Here is a 21,675-nt window from a genome sequence, read left to right as displayed (position 1 = left end):
TTCACCTGCATCCCCAGACGCCTGTTTTTGTTGTTTGTTTGAGACAGGTTCTCTCTATAGAGCCCAGGTTGGCCTTGAATTTGAGATCCCCCTCTTTCAGCCTCTCAGGTGCTTAGGATTTAATTTAAGAACATATGAGCAGGGCATTGGCAGCGCATGCCTTTAATCCCAGCACTCAGGAGGCAGAGGCAGGTGGATCTCTGTGAGTTCAAGGCCAGCCTGGTCTGTAAGAGCGAGTTCCAGGACAGCCTTCAAAGCCACAGAGAAACCATCTCAGAAAAGAAAAGTGTGTGTGTGTGTGTGTGTAAGGATTGGGGGAAGGGGGGGGGGTACTGTGCTTGCCTAGCATGTGAACACTCTGCAATATAATCCTTATCAACACAAACATACATAGCACATAAATGGCACATACATTATTTTTTTTGAGACAGGGTTTCACTGTGGCTTTGGAGGCTGTCCTGGAACTAGCTCTTGTAGACCAGGGTGATCTTGAATTCACAGAGATCTCCCTGCCTCTGCCTCCCGAGTGCTGGGACTAAAGGCATGTGCCACCACCGCCCAGCAATGGCACATACATTTATGAGACATGAATAGTCAGCCTCCATTTACAGATGGGAAAAATTACTTAGAGGAGAAGGCACTATTCATATGCTGAAGCTTTCCGTAAATCTCCATTGGCGGGCTGGAGAGATGGCTCAGAGGTTAAGAGCACTGACTGCTCTTCCAAGAGGTCCTGAGTTCAATTCCCAGCACCCACATGATGGCTCACAACCATCCATAATGAGATCTGGTGCCCTCTTCTGATGTGTAGACGTACATGGAGGCAGGATGTTGTATTCATAATAAATAAATACATCTTTAAAAAAATCTCCATTGGCACCCAGAAGTTGGGCTTATGGGATATTTTAACCCCAGACCTCTGGGGTCCATCAGTTTCCTCATCCATTCCTAGCTCTTCTATAGTTCTCGATTTAGGCCTTTGAGGAACACACATTTTATAGCAAATAGGCTAGTTACCAAACCAAGTGTGTCAAAAGACCAAAGAATCCAAAGTATTTTTTATAAGAACTGTTGTTTTCAGAAACTTGGAAAATATGTACACACACAAAAGTATACCACTGTCTCAGGAAAAAAGAGCCTTTTCTGTTCATGAATTGTCCTGGGGAAACAAAGAGAAGAGAAGTCAAGCAGGGCCTCTGGAGGCTAAGTGCATACAGGGTTAGGAAACCCTGAGTAGAAAGGAAGCTGCTATTCCTTTTCCTATCCCGGAATCTCCTGACTCTTCACCACAGAGCGTCCCTACCCCCGCGTCCTCCTGTACATCGTCACCTCTGTGGACATCTCAGATGTCTCTTCTGCCATCTCAGTTCTTTACTGGCCGTCTTCCTGTCTTCTGAGCTGAGATGACAGGCATGTGCCTCACAATCATATTTTTTTCAGGGGGTGGGGCAGGTGGAATGGATCTGGGCTTGCTATTTGGCCCTGGATGGCCTGAGACTCATATAGGCCAATACTGCCCCTGAACCCATGATGATGAACTTCCTGCCTCTGCCTCCCAAGCCCTGGAATGCTGGGATTTTGGGCATGAACCATTATACCCACCTTTAGCCAAAATTCAAAACGAAAAAACAAGTTCATTAAGCATACAAAGGCACAGCAGGCATGGTAGCAACAGAAAAACTGCCTAGTTCTCTCCTCTCCGCACGCACGTGCGCGCACACACACACACACATGTGTACACATATACACACATACATTCATACATACATACAAAAATCTCCTCTCTCCCTCCCCCGCCCTGGCTGTCCTGGAACTTGCTTGGTAGACTAAGTTGGCCTTGAACTCACAGAGATCTGCCCGCCTCTGCTGGGATTAATGGTGTATGCCTCCGCCAGCATTTTCATTTTGTGGGTGTGGGTGTTTTGTTTTTGCTTGTATGTGTGCAAAAGATGAAAAGGCCAGAACAAGAATTATAGGTGGTTGTGAACTGAACCCAGGTCCTCTGGAAGAACAGCCAGAGATCTTTAACTGCTGAGCCACCTCTCCAGCCCCCTTTTTTCTTAGTGGCAACTACATACATCCTTATCTGTGCCAGCAAAATGGCTAAGCAGGTAAAGATGCTTGCTGCCAAGCCTGACAACCTGAGTTTGGTCCTTGAAACCCACATGGTGGAAGGAGAGACCCAACTCCCACAAGCTGTCCTCTGACTCCCACACGAGTGCATCATCATTTGGTGACCAGAAGTGTTCACGAGCACAGAAGATCAATGTTTCCAATCCTCTTCTTCAGACCTCAGGTCAGGCCCGTCCCACTTTCCTCACTTTCCACGGAAGGAGTCTGGTATCTTCACAGGTGGCATTTCTTCAAGGGCTCCTTCAATTCCCACACTGCCTAGACTCTAAGAGGCACAGGGAAGGATGATCCCAGGCTACACCATAGCATCTGACAAAGAGCAGGCTCTCAACAAACAGCTGCGGTGCGTCTCTCCACCACGCAGCAGTCCTTCCTCTGCATACAGGAATGCTAGGGTTAGAATGTCTCACTTCCTGGTCTTCCCACAACCGGCGTCACTCATCTTTCCTGATTATCAGGCTCAACTGTCACCTCTTCAATCAGGCCATTTCTGACTACTCTGTCTACAGTGACCACCTTTACACTAGTTCATTTTCTTCATAGTACATATCACACTGGTACTTCTTTTTAAAATGTTATTGTGTGTGTGTGTGTGTGTGTGTGTGTGTGTGTGTGTGTGTGTGAGAACACACATGTGCCATGGCACCCATGTGGAAGTCAGAAGACAACTTGTGGTGTCAGTGCCTTTACCTAATGAGCCACCTCACTGGGGTTCACATTTCTTTTAGTCCAGTATTTTCTCTCCCCATCAGAATTTGAACTTTGTGAGTTTCAGGCCTTTGACTGTTTCATCTTCAGCTGTATCTTCAATATCCAAAATATCTCCCTCCATGGATTACTTATCAATCACTCGCTGTCAGGGGCATTTAACAACTTGCATATTTGTAGTTTTCTGGATGGTGGTGGTACACACCTTTAGTCCCAGCACTTGGAGCAGGAGGATCTCCATGAGTTTGAAGCCAGCCTGATCTACAGAGTGAGTTCCAGGACAGCCAGGGCTACACAGAGAAACCCTGTCTCAAAAACCCAAAATCAAAAAACTCTTGCATAGTTCATATACTATGTTGTTTTATGAGCTGCCTTCAACCACAATCTATTTGACAAATTTGCACTAAAACAAACAAAACCTCTCCAAAGTTCTGGGCCCTAGAAATCCAAAGCCAAGTTGAAGGAACTGAATCCAGGGACTATTACATTCTCTGTTCTAAAGCCAGCAAATCAAGCCACTCATCTGCTTCCTGCCTCTCCTAGTGAGATCCTGAAATAAAGTCTGTAGGATCATACTGGCCATTAGATTTCTTTGAACCCAAATAATCACAGAGCAGGGAATTACTGAGGGTGGGAACAGAGAAAAGGAGGAACCATCAGTCCTCATAAAGCTCATGGGATGGGGGCTGGAGAGATGGCTCAGAGGTTAAGAACACTGGCTATTCTTCCAGAGGTCCTGAGTTCAATTCCCAGCACCCACATGATAGCTTACAACCATCTATGATGCCCTCTTCTGGCTTGCAGGCATTCATGCAGGCAGAACACTATATACATAATAAATAAATCTTCAAAAAACAAAAAACCTCATGGGATGGAACCCTATTTAGTACAGTGAGACACAGTTGTAGAGTACAGAACCCCAAACACATTCAAGTATCTTCTACCATCAACTGTCTCATACCTACTAGGGAGAGAAACTGTCTTAAACTGAAACTCTTTTAAGAGTTTTTTTTTTTTTTACACTGTGGGTGCTAAAGAGGTAGAGTTTAAAGCTGGGGTTGCTGAGGGCAGTATCTGTCACCACAAGCAGAAACCTGTTAAAGAAGATGCTCCTAACTCAGTGGAGAAATGTGACGGTTGGGATTATTATCTGAACCTCATGATACAGCTATAAGCAGTCTGGATTTTTCAGTAACAAGAGCCAATTAACCCTCACCCCACTCCCCTCCCAACTCTGCTGGAGCTCAAAATCTCCCTTTTAAACTACTTTGTGTTAAGATTCTACTACCTTTTAGGGCCTTGGCTAACATTACTTTCTGCTCACAGCACTCAGTGTGTACAAGGCATTGTTTTAAGTACTTTACATCCATTAACTTAGTCCATGAAGATATCATTATGGCTTTCAATTTTTTCAGTTGTGGAAACATAAGGGTCACACCCAACCCCTATCTAAACAGAAAATCCAACTCTCTGACCCAAGGCACTATCATTTTGGTACGGGCAGGGCCCACAGACCTTCTATTAGTCCCACCTGTCCCTCACTTCATCATATGAAGGAAGATAATCGTAGTTTATCTTCCTCAGGATCCCAAGATATGAAACTACACAGAAAAAGCACGTAACACAGTGCCTAGCAAACAGTAAGTATTTAGTAAACAGCAATCCTTGTTACATCCACGGGTCACTCTAGTGCAACCATAAAATACTATGCAAATCAAAGAGTGCTGCTTCCTTTAACTCTGAGCACATACAGAAGAAACTATGGGTGAGAGATGATGCTTTCTTGAGGCTTCAGATGTAGCTCAGTCATTAAACACTTATCTTTCGTGCCCCAGGTCCTGAGTTCAATTCCCAGCACCGTAAAAACAAAAGCATACAGTGTTTAAACTATGTCCCCTGCCAAGGAGCTCCTAACTGTGATCCTAATTCCCATGGAACACTACCTTATCCTTTCCATGAAGTCTTTCCGAATAGTCTCTCCACAGAACACATTTTGTACCCATGTTCTTTATGGTGCACCTGCCCAAGTCCTCTACTAAATAGTGAGCTCCCTAAAGACAGTGTTTATCTTAGACTCTCTATTTCCTCTTCTTGGTCCTACAGAGGAATGGATTCTCTTGGGAAAAGTTGAGAGTACTATAGAGACCCGAAACTAAGAGAGACTGAGCAGCTAATCAAGATGGGGTGAGGTAGGTCACCAGAACAGAACATAGGAGAGCTCAGAATCAGTGCCAAGAGAAGTTCCTTGAACAGAAATAGTGGGCAGGAGGAGAGGCAACGGGACTGACCAGAGTAAGGAAAGGGAAGAGAGCAGGGAAGGGGTACAGACACAAGTGGAGAATGGGCTCGGAGAAACTTGGAGCTACCCATTCTCCAGTAATGTTCACCTGGCACATTCAGATACAGCCTGTCCGTCTAGCTTCCTGTCCGCTGAGGGAGTGGGCAGTGCATACAAAACTACAGCAGGAAAGTGCCTGGTGCCCTGTGAAGCGCATGGAGAGACCCTGGCAGTTCAGACACAGACAGAAGACCTGAAGTTGCCACGTGGAGAAAGAGATGAGATGAGGGGGACACGTGTGTTCAAGGAAGTAGCAATTTAAAGCAAAAACAGCAGAGGCTCTAGGGTGGGTCAGAGGGGCAGGGAGAAGGAGAAGGTCTGAGAAAGAGCTGAAAGGGAACCTTTCAAAGGCAGAATCTTAAGTAATTATTCAGAGGGTGGGATAACACTGTGGAGGAGCCAAGATCCTTCGAAGTGGGTACGAAGTCTTTCTGGAGGATGGTACTTCACACAGCAGAGTTCCCGGAAAATGGTGATGCACAGCAGGGTTTAGAGGCGCATCTTTAGGGCTCTTTCAGGAGGACTTTTTATAGAAAGAAAGCCTCTAGAAGCAGTGCTTCTGAAATTTGAGCATACATCAGAATCAACAGGATTATTAAAAACTCAGATTGCTGTGCTCTGCTCTGAAGTTTTCTGATTCAGTATCTGAGTAAGACCCAAGAATTGGCATTTTGCAACCAATGCTGTCACAGGTCTAATCATACTTTGAGAGCAACTGACAGAAGGGAAGGGAATTCTTCAGTAAAGGGGCTTCAAAAATGAGGATGAGACTTCTCAAAAAGTTTCTAAGTGGCCAGGCGTGGGTGGCACACACCTTTAATCCCAGCACTCGGGAGGCAGAGGCAGGTGGATCTCTGTGAGATTGAAGCCAACCTGGTCTACAGAGCGAGTCCCAGGACAGCCAGAGCTACACAGAAAAACCTGGTATCAAAACAAAACAAAAAAAGAACTCTAAGTGTGTGTTAAAGATCTTTCCAAGTCTGAAAGAAGAGACCTATGAGGGCCATGTCTAAAAAGGAAGGAAGAAGAGAAGGCAGGTAGGTTGGTCAGTCTGTCAATGTGAGAAAACTCAAAGCATTGGGAATTCAAGAAATAGAGGAAGTTTGGGAAAGGGGAGTCTGAAGGATGCTATGGTGTCTGAAGAAACAGTGGTGGAAGCAGATGAGAACCCAGAGGGATGAGAATGGGAGGAAAAGAGAGAGTGAGGACAGGTTTATCCTAGCTGGGATAAACCTGACAGAGTCCTGAAATAAGACTGGGAATGTCAGAGGGGAAATTTGAGGGAGCGTTCCCAGAAAGTGCTAGAGATTACTGAACAGGGCCTGGGAGAAAATGCTCTAAGGAGTGTCTTGAGGGAAGGAGTGTCTCCTGAGAGAGGCCCTGACAGGGGGATCTTTAAACACACAACACTGCACACTGGGTAGGGCTTGATGAGAAACCTCAAGTGAAGTCAAAAAGAGCATACAGGGGGTGAGGGGGCTCCTAGCAAAGACCTGGTAGCATCAGAGCAGGCTTTTCTCAAAGTATCCTGAGTGTTCAGTTACTCAAAGATTAGGTAGGTGTGGAAGGCTTTCTAAAGATGGTTATGGAGGGCGGGGGCTCTGAGGAAGAAATAGCTAGAAAAGTCTTTCAGTAGGACAGTCTGAGAAACCCCAGGGAGCCTGAAATGGCCCTTTAAAAACTTCTCAGAGACCCTGACTTCCCTAGGGTTTCTGATGCTAGGGGACCCTGAAAGCTGTATCTCAGAAGGGTGTTTCAGTGTTGTAAGGAGGAGCTTCAGAGAGTTATCTAAGGCTACAAGGGGGCAGTCTCCGATTTTCCAGTTATCCAAGAAGAATTCTAGAGAATACAGAGGCTGTAAGGGAACTTTTTGGAGCCCTTACACAATTTTTAAAACATGTGGTGTGTGTTACTGGGAAAGGATTTGGGACACATAAGAGGGGATTTGGAAGAGGTTTTCGGAATATGAGAGGAGCTCTCTGGAGGCTTTCAAGATGAGTAGGCATGGGGGCTCAGGAGAAAACGGTTAGGGGGTACAGAGAGGTGATCTAGTTAGAGCATTCCAAGGTGGGGAAGATTTGTGGAACACGAAGTCCCTGGGCCAGATTTTGGAAACCTACACAAGGGTCCAAGTGGTAGGAGAAGGGGGGGTGGGGCTCATATGGACAGAAGCAATGTGAGGAGGGGGTCCTTCAGGTGAGTTCTGGGATCTATGAGCATTTCAGTAGCATCTGAAGAAGACTGTTCTGGGATATGCAAGCTTTTCGAGGAAGGCGGGTTCACCAGGGGCACCCTGAAGGATTTGGGGCGTAAGAGTGGAAATCGCTAAAACGTCTAGAATGGGGAAGGGTGGGAGGGTAAATTCTTGGGATACGTGAAGAGGAAGTCTGAGGGAGATGGATGAAATGTGTGATGCAGAGGGGGAGTCCTAAATGCCAAGGGGGTGTCTGGGGCCGGTTTGGGGGCTTCAGGGAGGCTCCCGAGAGACACGCCGGGGACAAATATGCTGTGGAGACAGGCAGGGAGTAGCCACCAAGGAATGTGTTGCGATCCAGGAGGAAGGTGGGGGGGAGAAGCAGGGACGAAAGGGCGGGGACCCGCGGGGAAGGTCCCCGGAGGAGGCGGTTGAAAGCTGAGGGTGGTCTCCGGGGAGGCCGCTGGAGCCGTGAGGGAGGACCAGGCAGACGCGCGCCGGGTCGAGACAGCGGGCCCCGCGCCCGGCCCCGCGCCTATCCCCGGGGCGTGAGGAAGGGGCCCGGGCGGGGAGAGCGGGGCTGAGCGCGGGGTCCTCCGGGGTCCCCCAGCCTCCCGAGGCCCCAGCCCGCCGCCCGCCGCAGCCAGCGGCGCGGGGTCCCTGAGGGGGCGGGGCCGGCCGCGCGGCCTGGGTCGCCCTGAGGGGAGCGCCGCGCGCCTCGACCGCCGCCGCCGCCCCGCGCCCGCCGGCCCGGCCCTGCCCGAGACTCACCGCCTCGGCCGCCGCCGCCGCCACCCGCGCCTCCTCAGGCAGCCGCCGCCACCCGCGCCGCTGCTGCCGCCGCCGCCGCCGCCGCCGTCGCCCCCTCTCCGGCCCGAGAGCTCCCCTCCCTCCTCCCGCACCGACCACCACCGCCGCCGCCGCCGCCGCCGCCGCCGTCGCGCTGCGTCACCGCGCCGTGCGTCACCGCCCCTGGCCCCGCCCCGGGGGGCCACTGCGCGCCCGCATTAGCTCACACCCGATTGACGGACGGCCAAGCCAGCCAACCGTCGGCGAGGGCAGCCCGGAGGGTGGGAGGGGTGCGGCGAGAAAGGCGGGGTCCTGGCCGGGAAGGGAGAGACGGGGCTGGAACGAGGCCCCAGGGGCCCGCCCCCTCCTCACTACGATTGGTCGAACTGGGACGGGCAGACAGCCAGGCCCCGGGCGGAGGGCAGAGGGTCGGGAAGGGGAGGGGCGCGCGCCGCGTTGCCCCGGGCAACAGGCCGGCGGAGCCCGCGATTGGACCTCCGGGCCCGCAGGGGGCAGTCTCGCGCCTGTGTAACTCAGTGGCCGCGAACCGAGTCACAATTCCTCATTCTGGCGTTCAAGGGCCCCCTCCTCCTCGCCCCTCGGTCACGCCCGGCCCAAGGTCTGTACCCTGTAGTACCTTGGCCATTTGGGGGTGACAGTGCTGTATTCCGGCGCCTGGCGCCCATCGGCCGCGCCTAAAGCGACACAGATGAGCGAAGTCGACCCTTGAAGGGTGGGAAGAGATAAGACCCGGCCCCCCCCCACCCCCGCGCACAAAAGAGGCCGTCAATAAATGCTGATCGCTCCCGTCGCTTCCATCGCAATCTCGGTTCATCCACAAACTGTCCTGCGTCGGGGAGAACTGATTGGAAAGGATGACAGCACCGAGGCTCGTTCCGAGAACTCACGGGAGATACAGTCAGGGTGGAGAGTCTAGTTTACGACAAGGACTAGTAGGAAATGAGCTGCCAGCAGATGTTTGGCCGCTGGAGGGAGTTCGCACTTGTGCTGAAGTGACTCGGGGGACGAGGAAGGGATTCAAGACCTGGGAGGTCTTGGGGAGTTGGGAGTCTGGAAGCGACGCCTCTGACTGACTCAAGAAGGAGAGATAGATAGGAAAGAACGGGACGCGGAGGACTCCAGGGAGCTACCTGGGGAGTTGGGGCGGGGTTGCGTCTGGGAGGGATCCTGGGGAGGGGAGGAGATGGGAGGGACGCCTAGGTGGCCCTCTGAACTAGCCTTTTGCCACTGGCTGGCCACAGGGCGGAAGAGAAAAGTCCAGGACAAAGCCCTCTGGGAGATTAGGTCTCAGAGAAGGAACCTAGTGTGGGACGCCCAACAGCGAAGCCAAGAACATTGCCCCACCTCGGGGTTTGCAAACTGAGGCTGGAGACCAGGATTTAAGAATCGTTAGAGATGGTAATTGAAGCTGTGGGAGTGGGGTGACCGATCCCAGGGAGGGTATGAGGGGTGAATGGAGACAAGGATCAGACGGAACTCTGGGAAATGAGGACACCTGGTTTGAGAAAAGAAATGAACACTAAACGGAGACTGTGAAGTGGCGAAAGACTGGAGGGAACTGGGCGGAAGTCTTTAATCCCAGCAAAGGCAGAGAGGCAGGGGCTTCTCTGTAAATTCGAAGCCAGCCTGGTCTATGTAATGAGACCCTGTCTCAAAGAGAGGCAGAGACAGAAACCTGAAGAGGGCAAGGAAAGGCCATTTCAAGCCATCACAAGCCCCATCTATTTGTGGTTTGGATTTTTTGAATTAGGATCTATTCTAGTCCTGACTGACCCAGACCTTTCTTACACCAGACTAGTTGCTATTCTCCTTGAAAGTGTGGGCTAAGCCCCCTCCCCTTAAGACCTGGAACTTTGCTTTGTTTTAAGTGATTTTTCTGGGGCTAGAGAGATGGCTTGGGAGTTTAAGAGCACTGACTGCTTTACCAGAGCCTCAATTCCCAGCACCCGCATGGAGACTAGCAATTGTAATTTCAGTTCCAGGGGACCTGTTGTCATCTTCTGACTTTTGCAGGTCCCAGACACGCAAGGGGTGCACAGACTTACGCAAACAAAACACTCACACACATAAAACTTCTTAAAATACTTTAAGAGCGAGGTGTGGTGGTGCATGCTTTTAGTCCCGGCACTCGGGAGGCAGAGGCAGGTGGATCTCTAAGTTTGAGGCCAGCCTGGTCTACAGGGAGTTCCAGGACAGTCAGGGCTACATAGAGAAACCCATATATTAAGTCACTTTTTAAAAGCTGGCAGCTGCCAGGCGGTGGTGGCACACGCCTTTAATCCCAGCACTCGGGAGGCAGAGGCAGGTGGGTCTCTGTGAGTTCGAGGCCAGGCTGGACCGATAGCCTACAAAGCAATACAGAGAAACCCTGTCTCGTAAAAAAATAAAAATAAAAAAATAAAAGCTGGCAGCTGGGTTGTGGTAACACATACCTTAAATCCCAGCACTTGAGAGACAGACAGGCAGATCTCTTGAGTATGAGGCCAGCCTGATCTATAGAGAAACCCTATCTCGATAATAAACAAGCATTGTGGCATGGAGTTTAAGGAAAAAAAATTGGAAAACAACCAGTATAGACAATTGTTTTGGGGAAGTTTGGAAGGAAATAAGCAGCAGATGGGGTTGGGTTGCCATGGCATACAAGTGGCGGTCAGAGAACAATAGGAATCAGCTTTGTCTTACCATGTGGGTTCAAACTTAGGTGGTCAGGGTTGGCACCAAACACCTTAATCTGCTGAGCAAACTCCATGGCCCTGTTTGTTTTGAGACAGGGTCTCACTGTGTAGCCCTGGCTGTCCTGGAACTCGGCTATATAAACCAGGCCAGCCTCAAATTCATAGAGATCCATCTGCTTTTGGCTCCCAGGTACCTGGATTAAAGGCACGCACCACCAAACTCAGCTGTTTATTTTTGAGACAGGTCGTAGCCCAGATTGGCCTCTTAACTCTCCAGGTAGCTAAGAATGACCTTGCACTGTAGATTCTCCTGCCTGCTCCTCTTGAGTGCTAAACGTGCTTCTTCATACAGTTTATATGGTGCTGGGGACTGAGCCCAGGGCACGTATACTAGACAGCATTCATTCTATCAACTGAGCTACAGCACCAGCCACGTTACTTTTACCATAGATGCGTTTTTATTGTATATGCATGGGTGTTTTGCCTGGATGCTTCTGAGTGCCACATACATGCCTGGTGCCCATGGAGGCCAGAAGAGGGCATTGGGTCCCCTGGAGCTGGAGTTATAGACAATTCTTAGACATCATGTGTGCTCTGGGAAAGGAACGTGGGTTCCGTGGGAGAGCAGCCAACGCTCCTAGCTGTTGATCCATCTCTCCACCTTTATTTTTGGTCTTTGGAGAGTATCTTGTTATATACCCCTAGCTGGCCGATACTTCCGGCTTCAGCCTCCCGAGTGCTGGGATTACACATTCCACCACACATGGCTGGAGACAAGGATATTCGTTTTTAAAACGGAAGAACTAACATTTCATGAAGGTTTGGGGAAGAGCCATCAGGGGACAGGGATAGATTGTAGGAAGGGTTGGAGAATAGCTGTACAGGTGGTCTGGCAGGCGGGGTGGGGACCAGTGAAGGGGTCTGTCGTTCTTAGGAAGGAGAGCTCGTGATGGGGTGGGGACCAGTGAAGGGGTCTGTCGTTCTTAGGAAGGAGAGCTCGTGATGGGGTGGGGACCAGTGAAGGGGTCTGTCGTTCTTAGGAAGGAGAGCTTGTGATGGGGTGGGGACCAGTGAAGGGGTCTGTCGTTCTTAGGAAGGAGAGCTAGCAAAGAGATCCAAGTGGGGCAAGGGCTGAGGAATATTTCTTTTTCTGCGTGCCTGTATTTCTCCACTAAGATGCATATGGTTTTCTCATAAGTTACTTTGTTTTTACTGCTTCTTTATAGGACATTTGGGTTTATTAATTGATTTTTTAAAATTTATTTCAAGAAGGGAAAGGGAACAATATGAATACACTGTGTATGGTGTGTATGGTGTGTGTGTGTATGGTATGTGTATGGTGTGTGGGTGTGTATATGTATATAGTGTGTGTGGTGTATGTGTATGGTGTGTGGTATATGTGTGTGTGTGAGCATGAGAACAAAAAGCCAGGCCATGTGTGTGCTAACGTGTTTTCACTGAGCTATGCTCAATCCCTCATACTCCTTTATTTGTTTTATCAGATTTTCTGGAGTTTTTTTTCTTAAGATTTATTTTGTGTGTATGAGTGTCTTGCCTGCAAGTTTATATGTGTACCACATGTATACCTGGTGCCCACAGAGGTCCAAAAACGGTGTTGAGTCCCCTGAGCTGGAGTTACGGAATGATCACGAACTACTGTGTAGTCCTGGGAATCAAACCCTGGTCCTCTCCATGAGCAGTCAGTGCTCTTTTGTTGGTTTGGTTTGGTTTGTTTTGTTTTGTTGAGACAGAATTTATCTGTGGAGCCCTGTCTGTCCTAGAATATGCTCTGTAGACCAGGCTGGCCTTGAACTCACAGAGATCCGCCTGCCTCTGCCTCCCGAGTGCTGGGATTAAAGGTGTGTGCCACCAACGCCCAGCTGCCAGTGTTTTTAACTGGTCTTAGCCAGTGAGCCATCTCTGGAGCCCCCTGTTTTTAAATTTTTTATTCTCTCTCTCTCTCTTTCTCTCTCTCTCTCTCTCTGTCTCTCTCTCTCTCTTTCTCTCTCTCTCCCTCTCTTATTCTCTCCCTCCCTCCCTCTTTTTGAGACAGGATCTCATGTAAGTCCAGGCTGGGTTCACTGTAGTCCATATTGACCTTAAACTAGATATGTAACCCAGGATGGCCTTAACTTTTTGTTTGTTTGTTCTTTTGTTTTTTGAGACAGGGTTTCTCTGTGGCTTCAGAGGCTGTCCTGGAACTAGCTCTTGCAGACCAAGCTGGTCTCGAACTCACAGAGATCCTCCTGCCTCTGCCTCCTGAGTACCGGGATTAAAGTCGAGCACTGCCCGGCTGGCCTTAACTCTTGATCTCCTGTATTTATCGTCCAAATGCTGTAATTAGAGGACTGACTGTTTTGTTTTTGACAAACAGCTGAACTATGTAGCTCAGTATGCGCTGCAATTCTCCATCCTCCTGCTTCTGCCTCCCAAGTGCTGGAATTACAAGCATGCATCACTATTCCCTGCTAGTATCTACTCTTTCCTTGTTTTTTAAATTTTATTAGATTATATTTTCTTTGTTTAAGTTTCTATACACATGAAAACGCCATATCCCACTTGGGGAGCTCAGAGGATAATTTTGGGAACCGGTTCTCTCCTTCCCCATGTGAATCCCAGGGACTGAGTGCAGTTCCTCAGGCTTAGTAGCAGGCGCCCTTACCCCCTGAGCCCTCTTGGTCTTTTGGTGTGCAGTATCTCTGTGTAACTCTGGCTATCCTGGAGTTCACTATTGTCAACCAGGCTGGCTTCAAAGTTGTAGCAATCCTTAGTGTTGGAATATTATATGCCACCATTATTTATTTCTGAGACAGGGTCTCTCTGTGTAGCCTGTCACTGCTCTAGAGGCTATGACACCTTGAGAGAGCGAAGTTCATAGAAGAGGCAGATTTAGCCGGTCGGTGGGGGCGCACGCCTTTAATCCCAGCACTTGGGAGGCAGAGGCACGTGGATCTCTGTGAGTTCGAGACCAAGCCTGGTCTACCAAGCGAGTTCCAGGACAGCTTCCAAACAATACAGAGAAACCCTGTCTCAAAAAAAAAAAAAAAAAAAAAAAAGGCAGATTTAGCCGGTCATGGTGTTGACCGCCTTTAATCCCAACACTTCAGAGGCAGAGGCAGGAGGATCTCTGTGTTCAAGGCCAGCCTGGTCTACAGAATGAGTTCCAGGACAGCCAGGACTACACAGAGAAACCCTGTTTCAAAAAACAAAAAACAAAACTGTGTTTTGAGGAACCTGGTCGCAAGACTCATGTCTTATTTTCTTAGAACTTTCTCACAAGCCCTCAGAATTCTCCTCACACAGCTCCATTCCTGGACTGTGTTCCAACAGTAACCCTGGTTGTCCTGGATCTCACTATGTTGACCAGGCTGGCCTTGATCTCACAAAGATCTGCCTGCTTCCTGCCTGCTGAGTGCAGGAATTAAAGGTGTATTCCACAAGGATGGGCTTACTAACCATTAGGCACCTCTACCAACCTGGGATAACTGAAACTATGATATCTTCCCAGTGACTCCAGATGAGAGACTGTGACTTTACTTAGCTAGGGCAGCCCAGTGAGGCGGTATTCGAACCTCCATCTTAGAGATCACAGCCTCCCAGGTTCTGGCAGATGCAGGGAAGGAAGGAAGGGGAGGAGCCCTTTGTGACAGTTGTCCCAGACCAGGCATAAACAGGATGTGGTGTTAGAAGAAAGCTTCCCCCTGCCACAGCCTGCCCCTCTCAGCCCGGGTCCCCACCCCTAGAAGACAGCGGAACTGAGAGGAGCCCCGAAGACAGCAAAGCCATGGTCAGAGGGCCTGGGTGTCGAGAGAGGGCAAGGGGCTGTGGTCTGGGGTGGGCAGGGGCAGGGAGGGGGCCTGGGTGAAGGTCGGCTGCAGTGTGAGGGTCACAGGCAGGAAGGAAGGGACCCAGCTGTGGCCAAGGGTCTAGCTAGGGCAAGAGGTGCTGGTTTTATTTTGGCTCCACACAAACAGATCCTTGGGTCTTCTGGAATAAACCACGAAGACCCACCAGGAAGGTGGACCCTGCCCTGTGTATACCCCAGAAGCTGAGCTGTTGAGTCCTAGTGACTGGTACCCACTGAGTCTTCCCACACGGGCCAGCCTCGGCTTCTTCACCGGTTGGTGGGGAAACTGAGGCAGGAGAGGAGCCAGGCTAGAGGCCAAACCAGCTCAGCCCCTCCCTGTTTGCCCAAGTCCTCTCACATGGGCTAGCTTCAGCTTCTTCACTGGCTGGTGGGGAAACTGAGTCAGGAGAGGAGCCAGGCTAGAGGCCAAGCCCGCTCAGCCCCTCCCTGTCCCGTTGGCAGTCGGATTCCCTGGTGGTGTGTGAAGTGGACCCGGAACTAAAGGAAAAGCTGAGGAAATTCCGTTTCCGTAAAGAGACCGACAACGCAGCCATCATAAGTCAGTGGCCTCTGCCCTGGGGGGGGGGGGGGGGAGCGGGGAGGGAGGGAGGGCTGGCGCGGGAGGGACCTGTACCCCGTGTGCTCTCCCTCTCCAGTGAAAGTGGACAAGGGCCGTCAGATGGTGGTGCTGGAGGAGGAGTTCCAGGTGAGGGACTGGGGTGGGGGCCCCAGGATGGAGGGGGGAGGTCTGGGGACAGTGTTGGTAGACTGCTTTTCCCTGGGTACCTCACAAACAAGGTACAGTGACATTACAGGCGTGTAATGCTGGCACTCTGGTGGTGGAGCTAGGAGGACCAGGAGTCAAGGTCATCCTTGGCTACAGTGTTAGCCTGGGCGGTAAGAGACCCTGCATCAAAAAGCCACGTGAAGGTTGGGCACCGTGGCACTGGCCTTTAATCCCAGAACTCGAGAGGCAGAGACGGGCGGATCGCTTCTGTCTCTCTGTGGTTTTGAAGCCAGCCTGATCTACACAGTGAGTTCAAGCCTTATTCTTGCTTTGAAAAAAAAAAAAAAGCCAGGTGTTTGAGTTAGGGTTACTGGTGTTGTGATGGAACACCGTGACCAGAGACAGGTTGGGGAGAAGCCAATTGTGTGGCTTACACGTCTTGAATCAGGGTCCACTAAGGGAAGTCGGGGCCGGAACTCAGACCTGGCTGGAACTGGAGGCAGGAGCTGACGCAGAGGTCATGGAGGCGAGCTGCTTAGTTTTGTTCCTCGTGGCCTGCTCAGACGGCTCTTATAGAACCCAGGACCACCAGCCCAGGAGTGGCCCCACCCACAGTGGGCCGAGTCTTTCTGTATCTAAAGGAAGTGTGCTACACTAGTCTACAGCCAATCTAACTGAGGCAATGTCTCAATTGTGGTTTTCTCCCCTCAGATGATGGTAGCTCGTGTCAAGTTGACATAAAACTAGCCAGCAACTAGGGCTTTCATTCTAGATAAGGTAGCCCAAAGCCACCAGCAACCCTGTATAACAGGATAAGCCTCCCATTTTGGGGTCTCACTGTCCGCATCAGCCTTCCTTCTTGCTAAGGTCCAGGATGCTTGGCAGGGAAGGGTATTGCCCAGGACTAGTTGGGCTTCCTTAGGCCCCATGAAAGGAAGTAGAGTGGTTACCATGGGAACACTGACTCAAATCAGAACTCTGGCATTTACTGTCTTGTGCAATGTGGGGCAAGTCCCTTGACATGGCTGGGCTCAGTTTCTGTAGCTGTCAAGTGGGCATAATAAGACCTCCCCATAGGGTTCTGAGAAAACTCAATGAATCCACACACATGCTTCGCTTCTTAGAACAATGATTCTGCAGATTTCAAGCGCTCGTTTAATGAACTGAATGATAGTCATTTGTTCCCTCCCTCCCTCTCTCTCTCAGAACATTTCCCCAGAGGAACTCAGGTTGGAGTTGCCAGAGAGACAGCCCAGGTATCGTGGGGGAGGGGTGGTGTGGAGGACTGTGGGTAGGGGGTAATAAAAGGCTTACAAACTGGGGGACATGGGGTTCCACTTCTGTCTATGGGCTCAGGATCTCTTGAAGCCAAGAAGCATAGTCCAGAGATTTGTATTGATGTGGAATTTTACACTGGCATGTTTATCTATTTTGTTGCATGTACATGATTGTTTTGCCTGCAGTTATGTCTGTGTACCACATGCGTGCCTGGTGCCCGTAGACATCAGAAGACATAGATCTCCCGAAACTAGCGTTGTGAGCCACCATGTGGGTGCTGGGAACTGAATCCAGTCCTCTGTAAGAGCAAAAAAATGTTAAGTGCTAAGACATATCTCCAGCATTTATTTTGCTGGATAGTGGTGGTGCACACCTTAATCCCAGCACTCAGAAGGCAGAGGCAGGCAGATCTCAGTGAGTTTGAAGCCATCCTGGCCTACAGAGCGAGTTCCAGGATAGCCAGGACTGTTACACAGAGAAACGCCATCTCAAAAAACCAAAAGAAAAAAATTTGAATTTATTATGTATGTATGTGCATGTATGTATGTGAGGCGTCTGTCATGGGTCATGAGAACTCATGTTCTGTGCAAGAACAAAAAGAAACCATACTCAACCACAGAGCCGTCTCTCCAGCCCCTGTTGCTGTTCCTTTGAAACATGGTCTCATGCATCCCCGGTTGGCCTTGAACTCAATATATAGCCAAGCACAGTCTGACTTCCCGATCTTGCCTCAACCTCCCTGCCGTCTCTGATTCCCACACTGTTTCAGCCTTCCGAGGGCTGGTCTCACAGACCTGCGCCACTCCCACACTGTTTCAGCCTTCCGAGTGCTGGTGTCACAGACCTGCGCCACTGTGCCTGACTCAAACTGTCCTCATCTTTCATCTTGACTCAATTCTTTTTTTGGACCTCATTCCCAGGCTCAGGGACCTTTGATAACTGCAAATGCCCAGGGGCCCCGAATGGAGCCTTGCCCCTGGGAGGCTCAGTGCTGGCGGCCTTTTGAGTTTTATCTTGGAGTTTGTCTTTTGTGTGAAATCTGACCCACTGGAGCACGGCGCTGAGCCCCTTGGTTCACATCCAGTTTTACTTCCTGTGTCAGGCACCAGCCAGCTCATGACCGGTGTGCACTCAGGTGCCCCTGCTGGGATAGGAAGTGAGAACCCATCATAAGCATGTTCCGGGCGGGCCACCTCCAAGTGACCATCCCCATGGCTGAGGAAGCTCCAGCTTAGACTACATTGTTTTAAAAGTATTGGAGACAGGCGCTGATGTAGTCCAGGCTGGCCTCAGCCTCGCTGGGTAGCTGAGCTTGGGTCCCTCCTGTATCCATCCCAAGTGCTGGGATGACAGGGGGGCGCGGCCGCGACCAGTTCCGGATTCAAGGCCGTGAACTCAAAGAACAGCAACCGGGCTGCTTCTCGGGCCCTAACTGTGAGTTCCGCTCTCTACCTCAGGTTCGTGGTCTACAGCTACAAGTACGTGCATGCCGACGGCAGGGTGTCTTATCCTTTGTGCTTCATCTTCTCCAGCCCAGTGGGTGAGACGCAGCTCTGAGTGGCCTGAGGAGAGGGCCTTGCCTTCTGAGAAGCAGTGTGTGTCTGTGTCTGTGTCTGCCAGTGGGTACCTGCACCCGTCAGTGTGACTTGGGAGTTGGTGGCCTGGCTTGCTACAAGCCCTGAGTTCCATCCCCAGCACCACCAAAACAAAAGAAAAAAACGGATACAAGGGTATAACAGCAGCTGGGTATGTTGGTGCACGCCTTTAATACCAGCACACGGGAGGCAGACCCCTGTGAATTTGAGACCAGCCTGATCTGCATAGCAAATTCCAGGACAGCCAGGGCTACATAGTGATCCTGTTTCAAACAAAGTTAAAACAACCCCTTCCCCCGAAGAAGTGCCTTATGGCCAGGCATGGTTGTGTTCTGCCTGGGGTCTCAGCACTTGGGAGGCTGCTGAGGCTTGAAGGGCTGTGACTTCCAGGCCAGCCTAGGCTATAGAATGAGACCTTATCTAAACAACAAACAGGACAGGCATGGCGACTCAAGCCCTTAGGCCCAGCACTCAGGAGGCAGGGGCAAACAGATCTTTGTGAAATCAAGGCCAGTCTGGCCTACACAGTGAGACCCTGTCTAAGAAAAAAAAGTGTATTCATGTGACTGTGTGTGTGTGTTCATGTGACTGTGTGTGTATTCATGTGACTGTGGGGGGGTGCATTGTATGTGGGAGCTCTGAAATGGAGGTTGGCACTTAGGTTTCTATCAAGAGGAAATCCCCACAGGGTCCCGAATCTCCCCCCAGACACCCTCACTATAACCTGAAGCTCCTAAACAAATCTAGAAACCCTGAGTACAGCCTTCAGAGTCCTGCAAGCCTCCTTAAGCTGCACCTACATGACTACCGGTGTCTGCACCCAACCACACCGTTCTCCTTTTTCCACACAGGCTGCAAGCCTGAGCAACAGATGATGTACGCGGGGAGTAAGAACAGGCTGGTGCAGACGGCGGAGCTTACGAAGGTTCAGAGGGGCCGGGCAACCCTGGGGTCTGAGGGCGAGCCAGGGCCTGAAAACCTGGGGCCGGGGGGCAGGCGCTCGGTTCCAGACCCCTGAGTCTGAGAGAGGAGGGCTGGGCCTGGACTCCAGCCTCTGAGAATCGCAGCACTTGGAGGCCTGGACTCCTGGGTCTGAAGGAGCAGGACTGATCCTGGACTTCCGGTTTGGAGGAGGAGGGCTGGGATCTGGACTCCTGAGCCGAGGGGTCGCGAAGCCTCACTGGATCGTAAGGCTGAGACCTCTGTCTCTACCCAGGTGTTTGAAATCCGCACCACAGACGACCTCACTGAGGCCTGGCTTCAAGAAAAGTTAGCCTTCTTTCGTTGACCTTTGAGCCAGAGATTTGAAATCCTTACATCTGAAGACTCAGGCTCCTAGGCTAATGACCATCCAAGAGCTAAATAAAGATGGAAAAGTCAGGAATTGAGCAATCCTTAACTCAGTTCTGACGCGTTATCTGCACCGCTTAGTCGGTGCTGGCCGACAATCCCTGCAGTTCCAGCCGGTGGCCTGCAGGGGGCGGACGTTTCTAGTGGAACCAAGCTGACCCGGGAGGAAAAGACACCTGTTTCTCAGAGACTGAGGGGGGCCTTGGGGTTGCCTGGGATGAATGGGAAGCGGGTGGCCTGGGTCCCCTTAAGGCCTTTTGGGGGATGTTCGAATCTGTGAAGGGGTCACTCCTAAGCGGGGCAGAGAGTGCGGCACCCCTTCCCTTCCCTTCTGCTCTGGGGCTCAGAAGGCATCTTCGGGCACTAAATGCTGCCTTTCTCGGCCAGGCCCTCAGGTAGGAAGAATTTAAAGACAAGAAAGAAAAAAAAATCTCAAGATCAAAACGTATCTGCTTCTGGCACCAGGAGGTGCATGCTGGACAAGCCTGCAGGTCCAGGGCCCTGGGAGGAGGAGGAGGGGTCAGGACTCTCGGTGAACCCCAGAGGCTTGAAGAGTCAGGGAAGGGGAGACTCCCCACTCGCCTTTTCTCCCAGCCCCCCAGGCGCTGAGTTCTCTCAGACTCTGTCTGTCTTTGGAGGACATTTATTGAGCGCCCAGGGGATGCAGGGCTCTGAGTGGCGGTCACGGGAGAGGTGGACCACACTCCCTGGCTTCTTTCTCCCACGGACTCCCATGTTTGCTCAATCGTCACACCCGGGGCCCCTGGAACTCCCTCCCTCCACCTCTTTCCAGGTTCCCTGTCGAGAGGTGGCCGTTGCCATGGTAACAATGACACAGTGACCTTGGGTCTGGGCTGTCCCTCCCCCAACCCTGGTGCGCCTAGGGGCGGGCCTAAAAGGAAATTCATACCCTGCCTCTGCATCCCAGCCCTCAAACTCTTCACCCCGTCCTGCCCCTTACGTCGCTGTCCCCTTGTCTCCAGGCAAGCCCAGCCCTTTACAGAGAAGTCCTGGACAGAATAGCTCTAACCGGGACGGGGAGAAATGCCTTTAGCCCTCCATGTTCTGGGGGCTTTTGTCTCTTCCCCGCTAGAGCCCCACTCCACCCACATTATTTGTTTGTTTGTTTATTTATTTACGAGACAGGGTTTCTCTATGTAGCCCTGACTGTCCTGGAACTCGCTCTGTAGACCAGGCTGGCCTTGAACTCACAGAGATCCACCTGCCTCTGCCTCCCGAGTGCTGGGATCAAAGCGGGTGTCTAATAAAGAGGTCAAGGAAACCCTGGCTCGCTGAGATGAGAGAGGCAGTGAGACTTGCCCAAGGTCACACAGGCACAGCCTCAAATGCATAAGATTGGTAGGCACCATCCAGGCATTGGTTTAATTCCTGCAAGGAACCAAGAAGAGGTGGCCATGGTTAGCCTCATTTTTTTTTTTTCGATTTTTCTTTCGAGACAGAATTTGTCTGTATTGTTTTGGAGGCTCGCTCTGTAGACCAGGCTGGCCTCGAACTCACAGAGATCCGCCTGCCTCTGCCTCCCGAGTGCTGGGATTAAAGGTGTGCATTAGCCTCAATTTAAAGATAGACAAACTAAGGCACAGAAGCCGGAGCCACATCTACCCCATGTGCAAAGGTCACAGTGTGCTGTTGTAGGCAAGAGTGTCAACAGTCATCGCCTTCCTTCCCGTCTCCCTCCTCCCTTCCCTAGCCTTCAGCAGTGAACTTGCTTTTAGGTTGTAGCGGTAAATAATCCAATCAGAAAGGACCATGTATGGGACTCGCCCAACCAAGAGCAAATTTGGAAAGCAAGGACCAATTAGAGGGTCCAGATCAGATTATCCAATGATGAGTCAGTATAATGGGGGCAGTTTCTTGATGCATTTTATTAAGCTGTATGTGGTGTGTGTGTGTGTGTGTGTGTGTGTGTGTGTGTGTGTCTGCTCACATGCGGGGCAGCTAGTGGATAACTTTCAGGAGGTGGTTCTTTCTTTCCACCTGTGGGTCCCAGGGATCGAAC

The 21,675-nt window shown here is 50.9% G+C and overlaps 2 protein-coding genes across 3 annotated transcripts in view; one reads left to right on the top strand and one right to left on the bottom strand.

The window, feature by feature from the left end:
* Samd4b (sterile alpha motif domain containing 4B) overlaps window positions 1-8,202 on the bottom strand; it is a 36,920-nt gene extending 28,718 nt beyond the window's left edge. Inside the window, exon 1 of the mRNA XM_040734312.1 lies at window positions 8,145-8,202. The gene's annotated coding sequence lies outside the window, so the exon portion shown is untranslated. The remainder of the gene's footprint in view (window positions 1-8,144) is intronic.
* A 1,221-nt stretch (window positions 8,203-9,423) lies between these two features.
* Window positions 9,424-19,685, top strand: Gmfg (glia maturation factor gamma). Of its 2 annotated transcripts, none has more exons than XM_040734311.1 (7): window positions 9,424-9,581; window positions 15,168-15,264; window positions 15,362-15,411; window positions 16,639-16,688; window positions 18,168-18,250; window positions 19,157-19,230; window positions 19,522-19,685. In XM_040734311.1, the coding sequence occupies exons 1-7, from the start codon at window positions 9,579-9,581 to the stop codon at window positions 19,591-19,593; spliced, it is 429 nt and encodes a 142-aa protein (XP_040590245.1). In that variant the 5' UTR covers window positions 9,424-9,578; the 3' UTR covers window positions 19,594-19,685. The 2 variants fall into 2 exon arrangements, with proteins under 2 accessions (XP_040590245.1, XP_040590244.1); XM_040734310.1 differs by lacking the exon at window positions 9,424-9,581 and adding an exon at window positions 14,503-14,645.
* Window positions 19,686-21,675: the final 1,990 nt, after the last annotated feature.

This window comes from Mesocricetus auratus, unplaced genomic scaffold (assembly GCF_017639785.1).
Source record: "Mesocricetus auratus isolate SY011 unplaced genomic scaffold, BCM_Maur_2.0 Super-Scaffold_100038, whole genome shotgun sequence".
Lineage (NCBI taxonomy): Eukaryota > Metazoa > Chordata > Mammalia > Rodentia > Cricetidae > Mesocricetus > Mesocricetus auratus.
The sequence above is the reverse complement of the archived record's forward strand: the minus strand, read 5'-3'. Positions and strand labels throughout refer to the sequence as shown.